Here is a 21595-nt window from a genome sequence, read left to right as displayed (position 1 = left end):
ACCACTCTATCATCAAGCTGCTGGTTACTGAATGGTTATGTGAAGATAGGTTGGTATGTACTACGAATAGAGGGCATTGAAGGGCTAGACGCAGCCTTATCTTGAAACCAGCTTGTTTGACTCTGATTGAAGGGGAAGAAAGGAAGAGAGAAAGGAAGAGATTGTGGGAGAGAGCCAAATGGAATAGAAAGGCTAATAGAACAAGACCTCTTTTCTTTATAACTCACACACATATGCCATGATCTCAATACATGACTCCGAAAGGACGGGGAGAGAAGAACCCCTATGTCCAGTGTTCAAGCAAGATAGCCCCCTCCCTCGCCCCATCCAACCCCCCTAGGCAGGTCATGACGACGGAAGCAGCCGACAACCGACAGCCGACAGCCGACAGCTTCAACTAGCAGCCCGCCAGCTCCCTCCACATCCACTTGGTCTCCTCCTCTTCCTCCTTCGAGCCGACCTCCGTCCCGGCGCCGAACTCCTGGCCCACCACGCAGACCAACCAGACGTCGTTCTTCGTGGAGTCGAGGAAGCGCTCGGTGGCCGAGTTCTTGGGGTAGATGCGGCGCCACTCGTCCCAGATGCGGTAGGCCTCGTCGCCCCAGGCGCGGAAGCTGACCTCCTCGATGATGGTGGGGGTGACGATCTCCTTGCCCCGAAACACGCCCCAGGTGACGGCGTTGACGTTGGCGGGGTTGATGTCGATGGGGTCGGGGTCCTCGGCGTTGGAGCTGGGCAGGGAGGACTCGAAGTCGCCGCGGGCGTTGGTGGCGAACCAGGCCAGCTTCTCGTGACCATGGCGCTCGAACAGCGGCTTGAGGACTGTCTGGTAGTCCGCGCTGGGGCAGAAGAACTCGACGAACGGCTTCTGGAACACGAACCCTTCCCCGGGCGGGCCCCAGCCGAAGATCGGGTCGTCGCTGCGCACGCCGTTGATGGCCGGCTGCGAGGCCAGGGTCCACCAGCCGCGCTTGTCGATGAGCTGCAGGAGTTCCGGCCGGATGATCTCCGTCTCGGCGTTGAGCGTGCCGGAGCCCTCCTCGGCGCCGCCTTCGCTCCACGGTACGATGTACAGCTCGCCGGACACGTGGCGCCGGAAGAGCGCGCTGATGTCGTCGTGGGTCACCGGGTAGCCCCAGACTTTGTGGGCCACGGCCGGCAGGATGTGCAGGGAGGGCCCGTAGCCGTCGATCTCGCCGAAGGCGGGCGAGCGCGCATCACCCCATCGTCCGTTGGGGAAGTCGTCCCAGGTCGCTTCTCGTCCGAGGGCGCCGAGACCCTCCGAGATCTGCAACGTCGTGCTGCGGTCCGGGGGCATGGCGGGCAAACCGGCGCTGAGCGCGGTGGCTTCGTGGCTGACGGATTCTCGCGAGGATACGTCCGACGGCTGTAACTTGTCGACAATGACGCGGTTGTGGGGCATGGAGCTGACCGAGGAGCGGCGGCTGGCGAGCGCGAGCGCGGGGGTCTCGAGGCGGGCGGCCGAGTATGCTGCGGAGTCTTCGATGGGTTCGTCATATTCCGTGTACGGACCAATGAGGTCGCAGCGCTCGAGCAGGAACGACACCGTCTTCTCGAGGTTGAGCGTGTAAAAGTGGAAACCACGCAGGCCGGGGGTGGGAATGCTGCGGATGCCGTCCACCAAATCGCAGACGATGTCGACACCGGCGCGCTTGACGGCGTCGTCGTCGTGCTTGATCACTTCCAACTTGGACAGGATGTGCGGGGGGATTTTGACATGGCTCAGCTTCGTCACGCGCGTCAGGATCTTGTAGCTGTGAAGGGGCATCAAGCCGGGGATGATGGGGATGGTCTTGAAGGCGCCGGATTCGTGGTTTCGGAGCATGTTCTCGAACTTGGTGTAGGCGTCAATGTCGTAGGTCAACTGAGTCATGATGAAGTCGGCGCCCGCCTGGGTCTTCTCGACCAGGTATGGCACGTCCCTGGCCGGGTCCTGGCCGTCCTGGAAGTTGTCTGCCGGGTGACCCTCGGGGTAGGCAGCCACACCGATACAGAAGTAGTCGCCGTGATGCTTGCGGATGTAGCGCACTAAGTCCACCGCAAAGGTAAAGTCCTTGTTGCTGTCGTCCTCGCCGTGCATGTTGTATTCCTCGCTGCGGGGCGGGTCACCACGGAGGGCGAGGATGTTCCTGATGCCCAGGACCTTGGCTTCCTCCAGCGCCTGATCCACTAGGGCGCGGCTCATGTTCGTGCACGTCAAGTGTAAGCATGTGGTCAACTGCAATTGGCGCTGACAGATCTCGGCCAGCTCCAGGGACCTTTGCGCGGTACTTCCTCCAGCACCCCAGGTGACGGTGACGAACAAGGGACGAAGGGCCTGGGCCATACGCTCCAGACGGGCTTGGAGGTTGGCGAAACCCTAATGGTGAATCCATGATCAATCAGTATATATGGCTTGGGTTGGAGTCATTCTGCGGTGCGGGGAGAGGGAAATAAATGCCCCACCATCTTGGTCTTGGGAGGGAAAAACTCCAGCGAGAAGTAATTCGCATCGGGCGGCAAAGCCGCGATCTTATCGGTAATTTTCTCCATGGTGAAGCCAGGCTCGTCTGCGGTAGCTAGTAGGAGACGATAGCGAGAGAAAGAGGGAGAAGTGACTGAGGAGAAGGAGGCGCAAGAGAAGAAGGGCGGCGGTGGGGAAGAAGAAGATCTGCTTCTGGCGCGGACTCTGAGGGGCCCTCCGGAAGAGGCAAAATGACGAACTGCCGATCTGGTTTGGCGACCCCATCTCATCCTCTACCCAGTCACTGGACTTGGTGATGTGACTAAGTGCAGCAGTATCTTCACTATTTGGTACATGCAATCACTCATCCTGACTGTTTGGTGTGGCACAAATTCGTCATGCATGCTTTCTCTATCTTGAGCGACTGCATGCATTAGTTATGCATTGACTGCCTGGTTGACTCTGGGCTTGGCTGCTGGTGGCTGCTGGTGGCTGCTGGAGGCTGCTGGAGGCTCCACGAGGCAATCGGGCGTGCGAGAAACTTGGGTGAGGCACAAGAAGGCAGACAAGTGGATCATGACAACAATGGATAGGATATTGAACAGTGCTCGAACACAACTATAGAGATTAGATCAATTAATCGACCATCACTTATGCAAACAGGGCAAACATCGACCACGACCACCACGAGTGTATCGCAACGAACGACAAGTTACTCAACGACAGATGCAGTCCAACTCAGACCTACATACTCCCTTCCTGCATCCTGTCCTGTCAACCCGTCAATGTGCCAACCTTAATCTATTCCCCAACTTCCAGCCAACCGATCAGGACTCCCGAGACGAAACCCAGCCCCATCGAATCCCATCTCCCGGTGTCTCCTCCCCCAACCGGCCGCCGACGGGAATGACATTGCAATAACCCCGAGAACAAGAAAATGGCCTCCTCTCAACGCTCAATCTCCCGACTCACCCAATTCTCCTCCTACTCCTCCTTCACTTCCCACCTCAAGCCCCCATCCCGGCGGTACACCTCGACCTCCCCATCTCCACCCGCCCCGAAAGACCTCCGCGCGCGCCTGCAGCGATTCAACGACCGCCTTCCCCGGTTCCTACGCACCTACACCACCCCGCTCCTAGGCGCGCCCGCAACGCACGTCACCTCGTTCCTCATCCTCCACGAGCTCACCGCCATTGTCCCCTTATTCGGGCTGGCGGGCGCCTTCCACTACGGCAACTGGTTGCCCGACCTGACCGCCAGCGAGTCCTTCCAGCAGGGCACGCAGCGGTTCCAGCGGTGGCTGCGCAAGAAAGGCTGGGTGGATGCGGATACGCAGGTGGATCTGGCCGCCCTCGAGGGCGGTGCAGAGGGGGGGAGGTTGACTCTTTCGGAACGTGTGGCCGTGGACCGTAGCAGCAGCAGAGCCCAAACGGAAGGGGTGCGTCTCGTGCTGGAGTTTGCGACGGCGTATACGGTGACCAAGTTTCTCCTGCCGGTGCGGATTGCGGCGAGTGTCTGGGCGACGCCGTGGTTTGCGAGGGTGGTGCTTGGGCCCCTGGGGAAGGGGGTTAGGGGTCTTCTCGGGAAGAAGTAGCCTGCGGTTGCTATGACGCTGAGGCCGTGCTCTACGGGGCGGGAGGATTGTACAGTACGGATGGAGGTAAATAGAGTTAGATCTGGAAATGACTTGTATTTCTCATGGGGGCTTTTTTGTTTATGGACAGTATCATCGAAGTAGCGCTACATCCCTCAAACTGGAGGGTCGGTAGGCTCCGAAATGGTAAAGCGGAGATGAGAAATTTAAGCCTTCTCGTAGATCCAGTCGAACTGGCTCTGCTTCCAGCTCTGGAGCTCCTCGGGCTTGAACCAGAGGGCAATCTCCTTCTTGGCGTTCTCGACGGAGTCGGAACCGTGGCAGACGTTGCGGCCGACATCCTAAGCAATTGTCAGCGGTGCTCTGGGGTTGAAGTCAAGGGTACAGGGCTCTTACGATGGCGTAGTCACCACGGATGGTGCCGGGGGCGGAGGCAAGGGGGTTGGTGGCACCGAGGATGGCTGGTCGACATTGTTAGTATCGCTGTAGTAGCATATTCCGGGAGAGAAGTCTTACTGCGGCCGGTCTTGACGGCATCACGGCCCTCCCAGACCATGGCGCAGATGGGACCGCTCAGCATGTCTGTTTCACGAAATTAGCATGTGTTTGTAATATCAGCTAGTCGAGCTACTCACAAGAGACGAGTCCCTTGAAGAAGGGCTTGTCGCTGAGGTCAGCGTAGTGCTGCTCGAGGTGCTGCTGGGAAGGAGAGCACAGCTTCATGGCAACGAGCTTGAAGCTGCAGGACAATTAGTATGGCTGGAGATGACAACAATCAGCATTGAGGGACACCTACCCACGGTTCTCGAAGCGAGAGAGGATGGGGCCAATGAGTCCGCGCTGGACACCATCGGGCTTGATGGCAATGAAGCTGTGTCCGGTTGTTAGCTTCGAGGTCAAGGCAGATGAGCGTTGAGGTCAAGTGTTGTCAAGGTAGGTGGGTAGTCGACACATGGTTGACAGAGCAGATGAGAATGAGGGATGAGGAGCATCAACTTACGTCTGCTCGTTGGACATTTTGAAGGATGTGGATGATAACGATTCACGGAGATTCGAATGAGAGGAGGGAAAGGGAAAGGAAGCAGAGCCGGCGTGAGATGGGCGAAAAATATAAGGAGGGACCGCAAACGCTGTGTGGGGCTCGACGGAAAGGGACGCAAAAGGAGGGGCAATAATGGAAAGTGAGGGCCTTGTGGCCTGGAGCTGCCAGCTCAATGGCCTGAGGGCCTGGCCGCCTCACCGCCTCAGGTGTCGAAACCCCAGCCGCCCGATCCAGTTTAGAGCCACCCTAAACCCAATCCAGGGAGCTTCCGTCACGGTCATCGCCAATCTGGCCAGGCTGGAACTATTCACATGTCACTGCACTCTTATTCAAACGTCCCAGAGCCTGCCGCTTCTGCATTTGACCTTCACCTCTGGTAGATGCAGGTCCTCACCCCTGGTGATTGGTGAAAGTTATTGTTTTCAGAGATTGAGTGTCTCTGATTGCATCCTATCTATTAAGCTCGCAACATGGCCGGCTCCCGGCCATCGTCCACCCGTTGGACCCTCTTATTGTCGTTGGTGATTGTCCTTGGATGTCTCATCATCCCAGGATGTAAGTTCCCCTCAAGAGCCTTTGCTACTGTGCACAGACCTAACCGCAACGTATAGTCTCCGTGAAACACGAGAGTTTCAAGACATGCTCACAGTCGGGGTTCTGTAAGCGGAACCGAGCGTTCGCCGACGATGTCACCGCGAAGGGCTCAACTTGGTCCTCCCCTTACGAGCTCGAATCCTCCTCCATCCAATTCAAGGATGGACAACTCCACGGAACCGTTCTCAAATCTTTATCCGCGGACGAAAAGGTCCGGCTGCCCCTCGGGATCTCTTTTCTAGAGTCAGGCGTTGCACGGGTCACCGTCGATGAGGAGAAGCGCTTGAAGGGCGAAATCGAGCTTCGACACAACAGCCCGGCACGCAAGGAACGATACAATGAGGTCGAGAAATGGGCTTTGGTTGGTGGCTTGGACTTGAGCAAGACCGCGACCTTGGAGCCAGAAACCGAAGCTGGAGTTACCCGGGTCCTGTACGGTCCAGACAACAAGTTCGAAGCGATCATTCACCACAACCCCTTCAGGGCGGAATTTAAGCGGGACGGACAAACCCACGTCCAATTGAACCATCAGGGATACTTGAACATGGAGCATTGGCGGCCTAAGGTCGAGGCTCCGGAGGGCAGCGATCAAGAGCCTTCGGAAGACGAGAGCACCTGGTGGGAAGAGAGCTTCGGAGGTAACACGGACTCGAAGCCCAAGGGCCCCGAAAGTGTCGGATTGGACATTACCTTCCCTGGCTACAGCCATGTTTTCGGTATTCCCGAGCACGCCGACTCCATGTCTTTGAAGCAGACTCGGTAAGCGGACCCGCTATCTATATCATGAAGGCGCTAACCGAATCTCAGCGGTGGTGATGGCAACCACAACGAACCTTACCGCATGTACAACTCGGATGTGTTTGAGTATGAGCTCAACAGCCCGATGACCCTCTATGGCTCCATTCCATTCATGCAGGCGCACCGTAAGGACTCTACCGTCGGCGTCTTCTGGCTGAACGCCGCAGAGACCTGGGTAGACATTGTCAAGGCCACCTCGTCTCCCAACCCTCTTTCCCTTGGTGTGGGCGCCAAGACAGACACCCAGAGTCACTGGTTCTCTGAGTCTGGCCAGATCGATGTTTTCGTTTTCCTGGGCCCGACACCGCAAGACATCAGCAAGTCATATGGTGAACTCACCGGGTTCACTCAGTTGCCTCAACATTTTGCCATCGCGTACCACCAGTGTCGCTGGAATTACATCACCGATGAGGATGTCAAGGAGGTCGATCGCAACTTTGACAAGTACCAGATCCCCTACGACATCATCTGGCTGGACCTCGAGTACACTGATGACAGGAAGTACTTCACCTGGGATCCGCTTACCTTCCCTGATCCTATCAGCATGGAGAAGCAGCTCGATGAGTCTGAGCGTAAGCTCGTGGTCTTGATCGATCCTCATATCAAGAACAAGGATGGGTACACTATCTCGGAAGAACTGAAGAGCAAGAACTTGGCCACTAGGAACAAGGATGGCGAGATCTATGATGGCTGGTGTTGGCCTGGCTCGTCGAACTGGATTGATACTTTCAACCCGGCAGCCATCAAGTGGTGGATGGGCTTGTTCAAATATGATAAGTTCAAGGGCACCCTGTCAAATGTCTTCATCTGGAATGACATGAACGAGCCATCCGTTTTCAACGGCCCCGAAACCACTATGCCCAAGGACAACCTGCACCATGAGAACTGGGAGCATCGCGATATTCACAATGTGCATGGTGTCACTTTGGTCAATGCCACCTACAATGCATTGTTGGAGCGCAAGAAGGGCGAAGTCCGCCGACCCTTCATCTTGACCCGCTCTTACTATGCCGGTGCTCAACGGATGTCAGCCATGTGGACGGGTGACAATCAGGCGACCTGGGATCACTTGGCTGCCTCGCTGCCAATGGTGTTGAACAATGGTATCGCGGGTTTCCCGTTTGCCGGTGCTGATGTCGGTGGCTTCTTCCAGAACCCGAGCAAGGAACTCTTGACCAGATGGTACCAGACCGGTATCTGGTATCCGTTCTTCCGCGCCCACGCTCACATTGACACTCGCCGACGTGAGCCGTACTTAATTGCTGAGCCTTTCCGATCCATCATTGCGCAGGCCATCCGCCTGAGATACCAGCTCTTGCCTGCCTGGTATACCGCCTTCCACGAGGCTTCGGTGAATGGGATGCCGATTGTGCGGCCCCAATACTATGTTCATCCTACCGACGAAGCAGGCTTTGCTATTGACGATCAGCTCTATCTCGGCAACACGGGTCTTCTTGCCAAGCCGGTGGTGGCAGAGGATGCTACCAGTGTTGACATCTATCTTGCTGACGACGAGAAGTACTATGATTACTTCGACTATACCGTCTACCAAGGAGCAGGCCAGCGGCATACCGTGCCCGCTCCTATGGAGAAGATACCTTTGCTGATGCAGGGCGGCCATGTCATTCCTCGTAAGGATCGCCCACGCCGCAGCAGCGGACTGATGAGATGGGATCCCTACACTCTTGTTATCGCTTTGGACAAGAACGGCCACGCTGACGGTACCCTCTACGTTGATGATGGCGAGACGTTTGATTACGAGCGTGGCGCTTACATCCACCGCCGATTCGCCTTCCGTGATTCTGCTCTGTCGTCCGAAGATCTGGGTGTGAAGGGTCCCAAGACGAACGAATATGTGAAGAAAATGGCTGGGGTTCGCGTGGAGCGAATCATTGTTGTTGACCCACCCAAGGACTGGCAGGACAAGGCCAGCGTGACGGTGATTGAGGAGAATGCCAAAGCTGCCACCACCGCCTCGATTGATTATCACAGCCAGCAGGACGGTAAGGCTTCGTATGCGGTGGTCAAAAACCCTAACGTGGCCATTGGCAACTCGTGGCGGATTGAATTTTGATTTTGGGAGCGATAGACGAGTGGATTACAATAGTATATTAAACTCCAGGCCCATTCTGGCCAAGGCTACCGTGTCAACAAGCTCGAGTAGGATAGTGGCACCTCGTAATGTCGAGCCAAGTGGTGAAGTGGTGAATAAGCACTGTATTGTTACCCGATTGGGATGAGACTCGATTTTTGGCGCCGATCAGTGGGGCTGAGTCAGCGGGCGCCAGGGGAAAAAGTAAAGGGGAGGAAAGACGCATCCGGTGGTGGCTCGACTCTCGAGGGGTTGGCGATCTGACACGGCCGTTGCAATCAAGCCTTTCATTCTCTTCGTTTCTTCCAGCGTGGTTCTGGATATCGGTGTGTTTGGCGCGCGACTCCTCTTTTGGCCGACAGTTATAGGTCATCCCTCCGGTCCACCGCAATCTCCGCTCTCAACACCAGGACTCAACTGTGACAGAAACACCTTGTCCTCATACGCTTCGACGGGCTAGTGCACGCACCATGAATCTCTTATCGCAAGCCCTTGAATATGGAGCTCCTCTATTGTACGCTTCGATTTCTGCTGCTGGCATGAACAGTTCACTGATCAATCATTTCGAACAGTATCATGACCTCGCCGGTCACCTCATATGCGGACCAAATCCTCAGCATCCACCGCAGCAGAAGCTCGGCTGGCTTCGCGATGGACATTCCATTGATCATGCTTCTTGCGTCGATTCTGAAGTAAGACGTGTCTTGGGGCAGGGAAGCGACCGGGACTGACACATAATACCTAGGGTCTTCTACTGGTTCGGCGCCAAGTATTCTCTTTCGCTCCTCATCCAGGCCGTCCTCACGATCGGTGTGCAGATCATCCTGTTGAAGGTAGCACTCGACAACCGGCCGGCCCCTGGATTGAAGAATGGAGTGGAGCACGTCCCCTTCAGCAGCGTGGACAGCGGGCCGGGGTTCACGAGACCGTATGACTTTTGGCAGTGGCGGAGCGCGAAGCCGTATGTTTCCTTGTTTTCTCTCAGAACCACGCGATCTGGCTACTGACCCGACTGATGTGCAGTTACTGGATGTTCCTCGCGTATTTCACCGTTGCCCTCGCCGTCGTTCAAGTCTTCCTTCCGCCGCTCGCCTACTCGCAGTCCTATATCGGCCTGCTGGGATACGTCGGCCTCGCGGTGGAGGCGACGCTGCCGCTGCCGCAGGTGATCAAGAACCATCAATCGCGGTCGTGCGTGGGGTTCCGGCTGTCGGTGGTTGCGGCGTGGATTCTGGGTGATATCACGAAGCTGAGCTACTTCTTCTGCAGCGCGGAGGTGATTCCCTGGTCGTTCCGGCTGTGCGCGATGTTCCAGTGTATCTGTGATTTGTATTTGGGACTGCAGTTCTGGATGTATAGTGGACCCTCGTTTGGGGCTGCGGGCAGTCCTTCTCGGGGGGCGAGTGAGGGATGGGAGGTTGAGGAGAAGGATATTCGGATGACCTGATGGCTCCATGATGTGTATATAGATATGGCAGTTTGCTGTAGGGCTAGATTCAGCAATTGGATCTCAGACTCCACAGATTTGTCTCTAGAGTTATAGATATTTTCAATTGCTATTGTACTTGCAGTGAGCCTTGGAACGAGTGGAAACGAGACCCCTCTCCGTCCGATCGATCGCCGGCGGGCGGCAGATGACATGCCGCTCTGTCCGCGGGGTCATCCATTCCCCCACCATCCCTCGACCCTTCGTTTACAAGTGTTAGTTCCGTTACTTGTTTCCTGGTGCAGTGCCACACAGCATCCAAAGCTCCCATCATGGCTTCAAACACCGAAACAATCCGAATTGGCTATGTGCCAGGTGCGTCTTCCCCTAAGTCAATATTCCAGCAAGACCACCATCATCACCCCTCATACATCCAAAGCCATTCTCCCGCGAGAGCAATCAAACCCTCCCACCAACCCTCCCACCTCCCATATCTCCCATACTTTCTACAAGGATGCCGAATACTCACAAGAAATAGAGCACTATCTCGGCCCCCTGCACCTGGCCCTCCGCTCCTCCGCCGCCCACCTCCCGTTCGAAGTCCGCCTGGTCCCCTTCCCCTCCGGCACGGGCCACATGATCACCTCGCTCCGCGACCAGGAGATCGACCTCGCCATCGGCCTGACGGAAGGCTGGGTGGCCGGGCTGGTGGGCAAGCAGCAGGCGCCCAAGGACTCTGCGACGGACGGCTATAAGATCGTGGGCCACTGGGTGGACACGCCGTTGCGGTGGGCGATCGTCACCGGGCGCGAGCGGGCGGAGATTCAAGGCGTGGAGGATCTGAAGGGCGGGAGGGTCGGTGTTAGTCGGTTGGGAAGGTGAGTTTCCACCTCCTCCTCCTCCTCCTCCTGCAGTGCTATTGTCCTATGATAAACCTACCGAGGATGCCACGACTGACAGTGCTTGGTGCTTGATGTCTGGTGGTGAAGCGGCTCGCACATCATGTCCTTCGTCCTCTCGCAGACCCACCACTGGTCCGAGAAGGACACCCTCACCCCGACCATCCTGGGGCCGTTCGGGTCCCTGCGCGACGGGGTCACCGGCTCTGCCCCTGCATCGTCGTCGACCACCGCCCCGACAGCGGACTTCTTCATGTGGGAGGAATTCACCACGAAGCCGTACTTCCGGCCCACGGCTGAGAACCCCCACCCGCCGCTGAAGAAGATCGGCGAGATCTATACGCCCTGGCCGTCGTGGATGATCGTGGCGTCGACGGCGACGTTCCCGGGCGATTTGGCCGGGGATGAGAGACTGGCGCGGCTGTTTGAGGTGTTTGACCAGGGGATCGCGGAGTTTGAGGCGGATCGCGAGCGGGTGGTCAAGCTGCTGGGGACCGGGGAGCTCGGGTGCACGTATGGCGAGGAGGATGCGCGCGAGTGGATGAAGGATGTGAGGTTTACGCAGGGGACGAGGGGGGTCAAGCGGGCGGTGGTGGATGGGGTGGTGGATGTGTTGAAGGTTGCCGGGGTTGTTGATGGGGAGTTGGAGAATGAGGCGGCTTTCGAGCGGATGGTGGGGATTGCGCAGTAGCTCCACGGGAAAGTTTGTATAGGTTTATCTCGGCGCATGATTTCAGATCTTGCGAGACGAGGGTCAATGCTACTCGCGTCGGGTGTGGTTCCACAAACATGTCCTGCTGTTCGACCACCCCATCACTGGGTAGCACAGGTGGCCCCAATGACCTCACTATCCTGTCGCTGTCGCTGTAGCTGCAGCCTCCAGTCTACAATTGAATTCAATCCGATCACTCCATATATCCGGTACCAAACCCGGGGAGACAGCCCTGCTCCGCATAGACCTGGACCCCAGAGATACAGCATACCATATATCCCCCGGCCAACCCTCCCCGTCCCCGTCCCCATCCGCGCATTCCTACCCGCCATAAGTTTCTGGATCCTATCCGCAACCGTCATCGCAGATAGAATTTAGGTTGGCGAGAAACAACCCTTTCGCACTGCCGTCACACGCAGGTACGCAGCTACCCACGCACAGGATCTGGGTCTGGTCTGTCTTGTCCGTGCGCGGGATTAGTCCGTCCCCGGGGACAGACGGGGCCGAGAGCCGGTTGCCCGTTTGCCGTTTCCAGGTCCATCCCTGTGCTTGTTCTTGTTCTTGTTCTTGTTCTTGTTCTGTTGCTGGAATTTGTGTTTGTGGTGCTGTGCGACGCGATGTTTACTTGCCTTCTAGGTTGGTTGGTGGTTGTTGTATGCACTGTAGCAGAAAGTATACTGCGATCATCCTACCATATCATTTCAGCATTGGGATGGTCTTGTCAAGTGCGCGATCCCATGCCTCTGCCCTTCTACCCACTGAGGGTGATTATCATTAGTGAGAGGTGTGAGGTTGGGGGAGCCATGAGGGCGGGTGATTTGACCACCGCTTCAGAGCCTGGACCCGACGCGGGATGGAAGCGGTTTTCCCTCTTACTTACCCCGGTCGAATCAATCGATGGTTCGCTTGTCCCCGGAATGAGGGGCGGGTGGCTTCTGCAGACGTTGGAAGAGAGAAAACAGGAACAGGAAGTTGAAGTGGATGGTCACCTTTGCGTCACTCGTTGGGGATGGTGGGGGTTTTGGCATAGCGATTGAATGTCCAGAACTCTGGGGTTTCGCCGGGAAGGGAAATTGTGTTGAGCCCTGAATTGGAGGCGGGTGGGGTTGTAGGCTGAAGACGGTGGGTGGTTGAGAGTACTGTACTGGTTTGTGAGGTGGTGATGGTGATGGTGATGGTGACGGGAATGGGGATCATGGCTAAAGCATTAGGGCTAAAGCGGTTGGGCTCTTACTCTGCCTCCTATGGATCAACTACAAACTACACGCTATCTACTACTTCCACCAGGGCTTTCCTCTCTCTCTCATCTGTGCCCATATCCCCAGAAATGAGTTGTCTTCTATGAGACTCGACATTCTTCCTTGAGGCCAGTTGCCCAGGTCAAGGATGAGGAATGTGAACTCAGCCCTGCCCTGCCCCAACTCCTCACGCCCAAACCAGTCACCCCTCTCTCCACTCTCCACTCCACTCCGCTACACTCCCACAACTACCCCGATCACAGGCACGGCTACGTATCGATATGACAGTTCCGGCCGTCAGGGGGATGCTCTCCCCTCACCCCGTCCTACTGGCTCCTCTTCTGTCCGGCTGCGCGTGTGTCTGGAAGTGTCAAGAATGTGTGGATGGTCCTGGGCCTGACGATCCCGGAAAGAACCATATCCTCAATCAGGGCCGTGCCATGCGATCAGAACGCATGACTATGACAGCCAGGGAGAGTTCGACTAATATCAGATGGGTGACCGGTTTAGGGTTGTTGACGTTTACGTTTACGTCGTTAAGGCTGACCGTTTAGAGGGGGGTTTGGGGATATGGGGATATAAAGTCGAGGGTTCTGTCTCAGAGCGCTGGATGGAAGGTGAGGGTATTCGGAACGAGACTCGACGATCTTTCGACAAGCGATACAGACGTACTGACTTGAGGGGAATCATCGTCACCACCACCACCACCACCACCACCACCAAGCACTACCTGGAAAGTATCATCTATACCCTCTCTCTTCTTCGTTGCTGTGCTCAGAGATATCTGTTCACTCTTTTCCCTGTGTTGTATACCTCCAGCACACCACCTTCCACTCGTTCGGTTGTTGATCGAAGAGCAACACCACACAGCACGATGTTCTTCCAATCCCTCCTCGCCTGGACGGCGGCGTTGGCGTCGCTGGGCGGAGCGTACGCGAAACTCGATCTTTCGTCCCCGAACAATGTGGCTGTATACTGGGGTGGGTTTGCGTGGATGATGCCATTGTGCTGAAGATGGGTGTCCGGACTGACTTAGGGCTAGGCCAGAATTCGTATCGGGGGTCGGGGAACTTGGCGCAGCAGAATCTGTCCTATTATTGCGACGATCCCAACATCGATGTCCTTATCCTTGCGTTTGTGATGCAGGTGAACGGGGCAGGCGGCGTGCCCGAGTATGACTTCGCCGACACCAGCAAGGCTTGCCCCTTGTTCAATGGGACCAATTTGCCCAATTGCCCGCAGATCGGGTATGTGCCGTCCCGTCGGATAGATGAAGTTGACACTAACAATGGACAGGAACGACATCACCACGTGCCAGACGAAAGGCAAGACGGTGATTCTGTCCATCGGCGGGGCGACGTACAGCGAAGGCGGCTTCGCATCGGACGCGGCGGCGCAGGCGGGCGCCGACCTGGTCTGGCAGACCTTCGGTCCGCCGCCTTCCAACTCCTCCTCCTCCTCCTCTTCCACTTCAACCAAACCTCCTCTTCGTCCCTTCGGCAACGCCTCCGTCGACGGCTTCGACTTCGACTTCGAAGCCACCGTCAACAAGATGGCCCCCTTCGCCAACCGCCTGCGCGCCCTCGCCAACACCGACCCCAGCAAACAGTACTTCCTGACCGCGGCCCCGCAGTGCCCCTACCCCGACCTCGCCGACCAGGAGATCCTCAACGGCCCCGTCTCCATCGATGCTGTCTGGGTGCAGTTCTACAACAACCCCTGCGGCCTGACCTCGTTCCAGCCGGGCCAGACCACCCAGCCCTCGTTCAACTTCGCCCAGTGGGACACCTGGGCCAAGACCGTCTCGCAGAACCAGAACGTCAAGGTCCTTGTCGGTGCGCCCGCCAATACTGGGGCTGCGGGGTCGGGGTATGTCTCCATCTCGCAACTGCAGCAGGTCATCCAGTACGCCAGGACTTTCAAGTCGTTTGGCGGCGTCATGCTGTGGGATGTCACCCAGGCGTATGGCAATCCCGGGTACTTGAGTGGGATCCGCTCCGCGTTGACGCAGAGTACGTCGCGGATTTATCATAAGTTTCGGTTTCCGGTGCGTGGATTGTAGGGTTGCCACTGGTGGTGGTGGTGGTGGTGGTGGTGGTGGTGGTGATGACTCCCCCCGAGTAGTTGGGGGGTTCTTTTTTGATATACAGTTCATATACATCCTCGTGGAGGCTGTATATATGTCCACGTACCTGCTGGGTACTTAGCTTGGCGTTGATACTGATCCTAAAATATGATCCATCTTTTTGTCAGGAAACATACAGTGTGGTGTGTGTTGGGAAGAAGTTCTGGTCTAGTAGTTGGTCGACCGCCTCCGCACTTCTACTTCCCTCCCTTCTCTCGTTCCCTGTCGAAATCACTTCTTCACCCTCTCTCTTTCTCCCCTCCTCACGTCTGTCTGACGCAGGCACTTAATCTTGCTTCTACCGAGTACTGGGTTCACCACTCCGTCTCCGGACCCAATTTCGTGTTTCACCCACGGACACTGCACGATGGTCACACTTGTGAGATCATTGATCAGCGCGGTGCATGAACTATTTCCATAGTCCGCTCAGCCCTGCCCGATCGACCTCATTTCTTCCCCATTCGCTCTCCCAAATTCCCCGACCCTGACTCCCAGTCCCTACCACTGACTCAGGTGACTGGCAACTAGACCATTGGCACACGTCCTGCCTTTTTTCCCGTCAAATCAACTCCCCCGACCCCACGGGAGTAACCTACTGTACATTCCTCTCATGGCGCGAGCATGTTTATTGGGCTTGGCTGCAGCTGCAGTTACATTCGAGCTCAGCTGCACGCGCGAGTCCAGCTCAGCCAGCCATGAAGATCCCTGCCTTGCGTTTGGTGTCTGTGCAGCATAATGCTCCAGCCATCCATGCTCCCCAAGCATATAAAGGCGACGCCTGCACCGCGGGTCTCTCGTCCGCCAGACACCCAGCGATCATCTCGGGGCCGAAGCTCAGTCGGCAGGCAACGGCAACCATGGCTCCCAAATCCTTCTTCCTCACCCTCCTCTCCACCCTGACCCTAAGCCTGGCGGCCTCCATCCCCGAGACTGACTATGAGGTTATCGTCATCGGCGGCGGCCCCAGCGGCCTCAGCGCGATCAGCAGTCTGTCTCGCGTCCGGCGGCGAACCATCCTGTTCGATTCGGGCGAGTACCGCAATGCGCCGACCCGCGAGATGCACGATGTGATCGGCAACGACGGTATGTCCCCCACTCATTCATCCCATCCCCATCCCATCGAAGCAGGCAGGGCCCAGCACTAACAATCCCCCAAAGGCACCCCACCCGCAGAATTCCGGGGTCTCGCGCGCGAACAGATCCTGAAGTACGACACCGCGACCATCGTGAACACGACCATCACAACCGTCACGCCGGAGAGCGACCCGGCCACCAACACAACCTACTTCCGGGCGCAAGACGTGGACGGCAACGCGTACACGGCCCGCAAAGTCGTGCTGGGCACGGGGCTCATCGACGTCCTCCCGGCCGTACCGGGACTGCAGGAAGCCTGGGGCAAGGGGGTGTACTGGTGCCCGTGGTGCGACGGGTACGAGCACCGCGACCAAGCCTTGGGGATCCTGGGGGCGCTGCCGGACGTGGTGGGCAGCGTGCTGGAGACGCACACGCTCAACACGGACGTGATCGCGCTCGTCAACGGCACCGACACCCCGGCCTACGAGGCCGCCCTGGCCGCCAAGTACCCGGACTGGCGCGCGCAGCTCGCCGCGTGGGATGTCGCGGTGGACAACCGCAGCATCGCGTCCATCGAGCGCCTGCAGGACGGGGAGGAGGTCCGCGGCCAGGATGGGAGCATGCAAGATGTGTTCCGGGTGTGGTTCGCGGACGGCGACAGCGTCGTGCGCAACGCCCTCATCACTAACTACCCCACCGCCCAGCGCAGTGAGATCCCCGCCCAGCTCGGGCTGAAGATGGACGACGGCAAGATCGATACCGCGGACTACTCCGGCATGCGCACGAGTTTGCCAGGCGTGTTTGCCGTCGGCGATGCGAATAATGATGGGAGTACCAATGTGCCGCATGCGATGTTCTCGGGGAAGCGGGCTGGTGTTTTTCTCCATGGTATGTTTTTTGCTCTGTTTGGGGGTTTCGCTGCGGATGATGAGTGGTGATCGTGGGTGCTAACGGTGTCCTAGTGGAAATGGCGCGCGAGGAGTCTGCGGCTGCCATTGGGAAGCGGGAGGCTGCTGCTGGCTTGTCGAGACGGGAGATGGAGAAGGAGACGGCGCGGATGGTCGGCGATGAGATGGAGCGGCTGTGGAAGCGGGTGCTGGAGTCGAGGAAGAACGCCTCGTAGCAAGTCATCATCTCCAGTCAGTCTGTCCAGGTCAAAGAAAGCTACGGAGTATAGCTTGGTGAGATGTACTGTATCATGTCCTGCTGGGCTTGCAACATCCCTTATCGGTGGCAAGTCAGTTCGTATTCCAGCTCGGACTGCTTCTTCGTCGAAAGAAACTCAAAATCAATTCCCAGATGACTGACTTGTCGGACAGCCCTATATATTAATTAAGTAAACAATTACCAGCAGCAGCAGCAAACAAATCTCGCGTAACCGTAACCGTAACCGTATCTTATATCCCTCATCCTAACCCTAACCCAAACCAACCCCTACTCCCCCCCCCTTCTACCTCTCTTCACCACAATTAGTCCTCCAACACCCTCCCTCCCGCTCCACCACATACCTAGTAGATCTCCACCGAGAATCACTCCAATTCCTCCTCCTCCTTCGAGGCCGCCAACGAGAAACGGCCCTTCGGCTTCCCAGGCTCCTCGTACTCCACCGTCAGCCGGGCCAAATGGCCCAACAGATTCTCAATCTTGAGGTCACCCTTATCGCGCTTGGCGCGGCCCAGATTATTCAGCCACTGGAACTTATTCAGCATGACATACACGAGGGCGATCACGATCTCGACACCCAGCGAGTAGCCCCACACCCGCACGACGGTCACGATATCCGTCCAGCCGTTGGTGGTTTCCACGAACTGGTCTTTCGGGATGGTCGGCATATCCTCGTTGCTGAACCAGCCGAACAGACAGAAGATGGTGGCGAGGACGTCGACGCCCAATATGGCAGTCACGAGATGGATGGACGGCCAGGTGTCCATGCCGCGGGTCACGAAGATGAGCCAGTTCTCGGTGAGGGCGACCTCGAGGAACAGGACTTCTTGGATGGAGCCCCAGTTCTGGATGATCCCGCCGGACGGTAGGAACATGGTGCCGCGCACGACCCATGTGCCCAGGGCGAGGAGCAGGCCCAGCAGCACGGAGATGAACCAGATTTTCGGGAGTTGCCATTCCACCGGCCGCAGGTCGAAGGAGGCGTTGTCGTAGGCGACGGCTACCGTGGCGAGGTCGGCGAAGAGGGCCAGGAAGACGATCAGTTCGACGCGGATGCTCTCGTTGAGGATGATCATGCTTGTGACTAGGTAGATTTCCAAGTGCAGGCACAGTGCAATGCGGTACTGGATGTAGGCCTTCATGCGGTGGAAGATCTGGCGCGCGACTTTGATGGAGTCGATGATCGTGGAGAGGCCTGGCTCGAGGAAGACGATGTCCGACGCGGATTGCGCCGCCTCGGACGCGCCTTCGACCGCGATGCCGCAGTCGGCCTTTTTCAGGGAGGGCGCGTCGTTGACCCCGTCGCCGGTCATCGCGGTTAGGTGGCCCCTGTCCTGCAGCATCTGCACGACTTGGTATTTGTGCTCGGGGAAGACCTCCGCGAACCCGTCGGCTTTCTCAACCAGGTCGCCCGCCATCGCCCCGCTCAGCCCGCCGTGGATCAGCTTGTCCGAGTTGTACACCTTGGTGCCGAGGGCGAGCATCTTGCACGTCTCCTTGGCGATCGCGATCGCGTCGCCCGTCAGCATCTTGACGCTGATACCCAGGTTCTGCGCTTCCGTGATCGTCTGCGCCGTGTCCTCGCGGGGCGGGTCGAACATCGGCAGCATCCCCAAAAGCGTCCAGTCCTCGCCTTCCTTCTGCACGGCCACGCCCAGCGAGCGGAACCCGCGGTGCGCGAATTCCTGCGCCTTGGTCTTGTAGTGGTCCGCCGTCTCCTTGGAGCAGTTGGTCAGCTGCAGCACCGCCTTGGGCGCGCCCTTGGTGCACGTGTACCGCGTGCCGTCGCAGCTGGCAATCGTCACGATGCGCTTCGACACCGGGTCGAACGGCGTGAACTTCTCCGTCTTCCAGCCGCGGCGCAGGATCTCGCGCGCCTTCGGGTATTGACGGAGTGTGAGGATGGTCACCTTGTCGATCGGGTCGAGAGATTCGATGTTGTGCGACGAGGCCAGCACCGCCACCGCGAACATCCAGTCCACGTCCACGCCTTCCGCCACGTAGGGCTCCCGGATGCTGAGCTTGTTGGCTGTCAGGGTGCCGGTTTTGTCCGAACAGAGGATGTCAACGCCCTGGGTTTTGTTAGTTGTCGCTCCATGTTTTGTCGGTGTTGTCGTGGGGGAGAGAGCCGGGGGGGGGGGCACGTACTGCTAGGGATTCGATGGCTGTGAGTTTCTGCACGATGGCCTTCTTCTTCGCCAGGTACGCGGCGCCCACGGCCATGGTTGTCGTCGTGACCACCGGCAGGCCGACGGGGACACCGATGATCAGCAGAGCCAGGGTGTAGTGCAGCAGCGTCTGCTGGCCCGGCGAGGCGATGGGGATGTGGCGGAAGAAGCCGCCGATCCACGCTGCCAGGATCCACGCCATCACCAGGATCAACAGCGACGTGCCGATGTTGTCCATGACGATTTCGAAGTGGCCCGCCCCCTTGGCGGACAGCACCATGCTGGCCGTCTTGCCGACAAACGAGTTTCTCGCCCCGGTCTGCACCACGGCGTAGGCCTTGCCGCGCTTGCAGCCGGTGGTGTAGTAGATCATCCCGCCCATGTAGCGGTCCACGGCCAGGGACTCACCGGTGATCGCCGAGTGATCACACGCCAGGATGGGGTATCCGCGCTTGGGCTTGGACGGCGGCTGGCTCTTCTCGGGGTCCTCCCCGCCGCCGACCTCGGCTTGCTTGCCCAGCTTCTCGGGCTCGTTGTCCTCGAGATCGGACTCGGAGGTACTGCTGAGATCACCTTGCTCCAGCATTCTCTTGTACTCCTCGAATCCATCGGGGTCGTTATAGTCGCAGATCACCTTGGCATCGCCGGGAATGACATGGCCCTCGGAAACGATAATCTTCCCCGCGGGTTAGTTGTGGACTGCGATGCTGAGAGGTCAGAGAACTCACCACGTCACCCGGGACAAGCTCCCGAGCGAGAATCTCCTGCTGCTGGCCATCACGAACGACCGTGGCTCTCATGGCGATATCGCCCTTCAAGCTGGCGACCACGTCCGCGGCTTGCTTTTCCTGGTACCAACCCACCGCCGCGTTCAAGCAGAGGATACCGATGATGACACCGAAGTCGATCCAATCATCCAGACCCGCGGCAAGAAGCACGGCCAGTTCCATGACTACATCGCCGGGTCAGCTCGGTTTCTTGGAGAAGGTAGCACAGCAACATACCATAAAGAATGGGACCTCGAAAGTAGGACAGGATCTTGGCGATGGGGTTCTCCTTCTCGGAGGTCAATTCATTCCAGCCCGAGCGACGCCGGCGGTCCGGCACTTCGCCGCTGGACAGGCCCCGACGGATGTCCGTAAGGAGCCATTCCTCCGGGAAGCCCTGCTGCTGGTCGACGTGCTTGACGAAGACCTTGCGCTTCTTCCAGGGGGCGTACCACACGCGCTTCATCTCCTCCTCGCCCTGCCCTTCGTCGCCTCGGCCACCCTCGCGGTAGGTCGAGGCATACTTGACCAGCTTGCCGTACTCGTCGAGGTTGGCGTAGTCCTCCTTGTAGGAGACGCGGGACACCCGCCGCGAGTCGCGACGCTGCTCCGAGCTCGAGGGCTGCGGTGGTGCGCCGCTACCGCCGCCGCGTTCGACGTCGAGCGTGTTGCCCGTGGTGGTTGGCACGCCTTGCTCAGCCATTTCGTCGGTTTGAATCACTTTGCCTTATGCAGCAGGGGGGTTCACTCTGTCTCTCCCTGCTTCCGCTTCTCCGCTGTTTTACGGGCTAGGAGGGGAAGACGGCGAAAGCGAGAGAGCTAGAAAGAGAAAGAATGAGGAGCGAATAAGCAAACGAAAGGCTGGAAAATTCAATTCCACCATAGGCCTTTTTGATTTCTCGCTACAACACAAAGTGAGAAGATGACAGGAGAGGAAAAGGCTTGACCAGCAGTGAGCAGCGGAAGTGCAGGGAGCAGCGGAGAATCACTCCTCGTGTGCAGACAATCATGCTGACGTAGTAGATTTTCTGGTCTACAAAAGCTCCCGGGTTGCTGCGGAGAAGAGTTCTGTGTGTACGATGCCATGCCCGGGTACCTGTACCCCATGCCCCCAGGGTGTAACAGTGGTTTGACCGACCGCCATGCTCCTGGCGAATGACCTGGCTGGTGCTAGGGGTATGACTCGTTGATTCGACCACTCGGAGAGGTCTTGACGTATGAGACATGGGGCTTGCGATGGGTGTCCGTCTGGACAGTGCAGTGCCGGGCCGAGCGGACGATGGGAGATTGTTCATTCGATGCACGAGGGGAATTGACTTGGGAGATACCCACGGATCGCAGGGAGTGTCGACCAGGTAAGGCGGCGCGGAGTGATGAGGACAGTCACTGTAGATCTTTTTCTATGGTCGATGCCATGACAGCTGAGCGGCCAGAGGGT

The 21595-nt window shown here is 57.8% G+C and overlaps 10 protein-coding genes across 10 annotated transcripts; 7 read left to right on the top strand and 3 right to left on the bottom strand.

Moving 5' to 3' along the window:
• Positions 1-106: 106 nt before the first annotated feature.
• Positions 107-2689, bottom strand: BO82DRAFT_317210 (methylenetetrahydrofolate reductase (NAD(P)H) MET12). Its single transcript, XM_025632602.1, has 2 exons — positions 2467-2689; positions 107-2380 (listed from the first exon to the last, which is right to left on the bottom strand). The coding sequence occupies exons 1-2, from the start codon at positions 2551-2553 to the stop codon at positions 398-400; spliced, it is 2070 nt and encodes a 689-aa protein (XP_025488735.1). The 5' UTR covers positions 2554-2689; the 3' UTR covers positions 107-397.
• An 811-nt stretch (positions 2690-3500) lies between these two features.
• Positions 3501-4052, top strand: BO82DRAFT_249604 (uncharacterized protein; the record flags this gene model as incomplete). Its single annotated transcript, XM_025630862.1, has 2 exons — positions 3501-3841; positions 3887-4052. Coding segments are annotated over 2 exons (507 nt in total), but the record flags the coding sequence as incomplete, so codon positions are not given.
• A 212-nt stretch (positions 4053-4264) lies between these two features.
• BO82DRAFT_405183 (nucleoside-diphosphate kinase) lies at positions 4265-5075 on the bottom strand (the record flags this gene model as incomplete). Its single annotated transcript, XM_025639472.1, has 6 exons — positions 4265-4399; positions 4455-4519; positions 4575-4640; positions 4694-4797; positions 4855-4929; positions 5059-5075. 6 exons carry the CDS (start codon positions 5073-5075, stop codon positions 4265-4267), a joined length of 462 nt encoding a protein of 153 aa, XP_025488733.1.
• Positions 5076-5444: 369 nt separating this feature from the next.
• On the top strand, positions 5445-8635 carry BO82DRAFT_342445 (glucan 1,3-alpha-glucosidase ROT2). Its single transcript, XM_025633583.1, has 3 exons — positions 5445-5655; positions 5712-6453; positions 6502-8635. The coding sequence occupies exons 1-3, from the start codon at positions 5571-5573 to the stop codon at positions 8564-8566; spliced, it is 2892 nt and encodes a 963-aa protein (XP_025488732.1). The 5' UTR covers positions 5445-5570; the 3' UTR covers positions 8567-8635.
• A 178-nt stretch (positions 8636-8813) lies between these two features.
• BO82DRAFT_317197 (PQ-loop repeat-containing protein) lies at positions 8814-10153 on the top strand. Its single transcript, XM_025632601.1, has 4 exons — positions 8814-9098; positions 9157-9276; positions 9330-9545; positions 9608-10153. The coding sequence occupies exons 1-4, from the start codon at positions 9055-9057 to the stop codon at positions 10029-10031; spliced, it is 804 nt and encodes a 267-aa protein (XP_025488731.1). The 5' UTR covers positions 8814-9054; the 3' UTR covers positions 10032-10153.
• A 111-nt stretch (positions 10154-10264) lies between these two features.
• On the top strand, positions 10265-11831 carry BO82DRAFT_434949 (uncharacterized protein). The gene is made up of 3 exons (XM_025640991.1): positions 10265-10385; positions 10549-10888; positions 11000-11831. The coding sequence occupies exons 1-3, from the start codon at positions 10343-10345 to the stop codon at positions 11598-11600; spliced, it is 984 nt and encodes a 327-aa protein (XP_025488730.1). The 5' UTR covers positions 10265-10342; the 3' UTR covers positions 11601-11831.
• A 1250-nt stretch (positions 11832-13081) lies between these two features.
• On the top strand, positions 13082-13541 carry BO82DRAFT_155080 (uncharacterized protein). The gene has a single exon (XM_025630196.1). It carries the CDS (start codon positions 13141-13143, stop codon positions 13411-13413), a length of 273 nt encoding a protein of 90 aa, XP_025488729.1. The 5' UTR covers positions 13082-13140; the 3' UTR covers positions 13414-13541.
• Positions 13542-13682: 141 nt separating this feature from the next.
• Positions 13683-14921, top strand: BO82DRAFT_434948 (glycoside hydrolase family 18 protein; the record flags this gene model as incomplete). Its single annotated transcript, XM_025640990.1, has 3 exons — positions 13683-13839; positions 13902-14106; positions 14156-14921. The coding sequence occupies exons 1-3, from the start codon at positions 13734-13736 to the stop codon at positions 14919-14921; spliced, it is 1077 nt and encodes a 358-aa protein (XP_025488728.1). The 5' UTR covers positions 13683-13733.
• Positions 14922-15761: 840 nt separating this feature from the next.
• Positions 15762-17414, top strand: BO82DRAFT_357247 (NAD(P)/FAD-dependent oxidoreductase). Its single transcript, XM_025635969.1, has 3 exons — positions 15762-16067; positions 16143-16946; positions 17021-17414. The coding sequence occupies exons 1-3, from the start codon at positions 15842-15844 to the stop codon at positions 17179-17181; spliced, it is 1191 nt and encodes a 396-aa protein (XP_025488727.1). The 5' UTR covers positions 15762-15841; the 3' UTR covers positions 17182-17414.
• Positions 17415-17511: 97 nt separating this feature from the next.
• On the bottom strand, positions 17512-20943 carry BO82DRAFT_155050 (putative plasma membrane H(+)ATPase). The gene is made up of 4 exons (XM_025630195.1): positions 20395-20943; positions 20119-20342; positions 19371-20066; positions 17512-19294 (listed from the first exon to the last, which is right to left on the bottom strand). The coding sequence occupies exons 1-4, from the start codon at positions 20858-20860 to the stop codon at positions 17588-17590; spliced, it is 3093 nt and encodes a 1030-aa protein (XP_025488726.1). The 5' UTR covers positions 20861-20943; the 3' UTR covers positions 17512-17587.
• Positions 20944-21595: the final 652 nt, after the last annotated feature.

This window comes from Aspergillus uvarum, assembly GCF_003184745.1.
Source record: "Aspergillus uvarum CBS 121591 unplaced genomic scaffold BO82scaffold_55, whole genome shotgun sequence".
NCBI classification, from domain to species: Eukaryota; Fungi; Ascomycota; class Eurotiomycetes; order Eurotiales; family Aspergillaceae; genus Aspergillus; species Aspergillus uvarum.
The sequence above is the reverse complement of the archived record's forward strand: the minus strand, read 5'-3'. Positions and strand labels throughout refer to the sequence as shown.

Excerpts from the sequence above, each read along its gene's own strand:
- BO82DRAFT_155050 (XM_025630195.1), bottom strand. The coding sequence starts at position 20,860 with ATGGCTGAGCAAGGCGTGCCAACCACCACGGGCAACACGCTCGACGTC. Across the intron at positions 20,343-20,394 it reads TCGAGGTCCCATTCTTTATG|TCATGGAACTGGCCGTGCTT; the intron begins GTATGTTGCTGT and ends CCGGCGATGTAG. Across the intron at positions 19,295-19,370 it reads CAGCCATCGAATCCCTAGCA|GGCGTTGACATCCTCTGTTC; the intron begins GTACGTGCCCCC and ends AACAAAACCCAG.
- BO82DRAFT_317197 (XM_025632601.1), top strand. The coding sequence starts at position 9,055 with ATGAATCTCTTATCGCAAGCCCTTGAATATGGAGCTCCTCTATT. Across the intron at positions 9,099-9,156 it reads GAATATGGAGCTCCTCTATT|TATCATGACCTCGCCGGTCA; the intron begins GTACGCTTCGAT and ends CATTTCGAACAG. Across the intron at positions 9,277-9,329 it reads CTTCTTGCGTCGATTCTGAA|GGTCTTCTACTGGTTCGGCG; the intron begins GTAAGACGTGTC and ends CATAATACCTAG.
- BO82DRAFT_357247 (XM_025635969.1), top strand. The coding sequence starts at position 15,842 with ATGGCTCCCAAATCCTTCTTCCTCACCCTCCTCTCCACCCTGACCCTA. Across the intron at positions 16,068-16,142 it reads CGATGTGATCGGCAACGACG|GCACCCCACCCGCAGAATTC; the intron begins GTATGTCCCCCA and ends AATCCCCCAAAG. Across the intron at positions 16,947-17,020 it reads GGCTGGTGTTTTTCTCCATG|TGGAAATGGCGCGCGAGGAG; the intron begins GTATGTTTTTTG and ends ACGGTGTCCTAG.
- BO82DRAFT_155080 (XM_025630196.1), top strand. The coding sequence starts at position 13,141 with ATGACAGTTCCGGCCGTCAGGGGGATGCTCTCCCCTCACCCCGTCCTA.
- BO82DRAFT_317210 (XM_025632602.1), bottom strand. The coding sequence starts at position 2,553 with ATGGAGAAAATTACCGATAAGATCGCGGCTTTGCCGCCCGATGCGAAT. Across the intron at positions 2,381-2,466 it reads TCCCTCCCAAGACCAAGATG|GGTTTCGCCAACCTCCAAGC; the intron begins GTGGGGCATTTA and ends ATTCACCATTAG.
- BO82DRAFT_342445 (XM_025633583.1), top strand. The coding sequence starts at position 5,571 with ATGGCCGGCTCCCGGCCATCGTCCACCCGTTGGACCCTCTTATTGTCG. Across the intron at positions 5,656-5,711 it reads ATGTCTCATCATCCCAGGAT|TCTCCGTGAAACACGAGAGT; the intron begins GTAAGTTCCCCT and ends CGCAACGTATAG. Across the intron at positions 6,454-6,501 it reads ATGTCTTTGAAGCAGACTCG|CGGTGGTGATGGCAACCACA; the intron begins GTAAGCGGACCC and ends ACCGAATCTCAG.
- BO82DRAFT_434949 (XM_025640991.1), top strand. The coding sequence starts at position 10,343 with ATGGCTTCAAACACCGAAACAATCCGAATTGGCTATGTGCCAG. Across the intron at positions 10,386-10,548 it reads CCGAATTGGCTATGTGCCAG|AGCACTATCTCGGCCCCCTG; the intron begins GTGCGTCTTCCC and ends CACAAGAAATAG. Across the intron at positions 10,889-10,999 it reads GGTGTTAGTCGGTTGGGAAG|CGGCTCGCACATCATGTCCT; the intron begins GTGAGTTTCCAC and ends CTGGTGGTGAAG.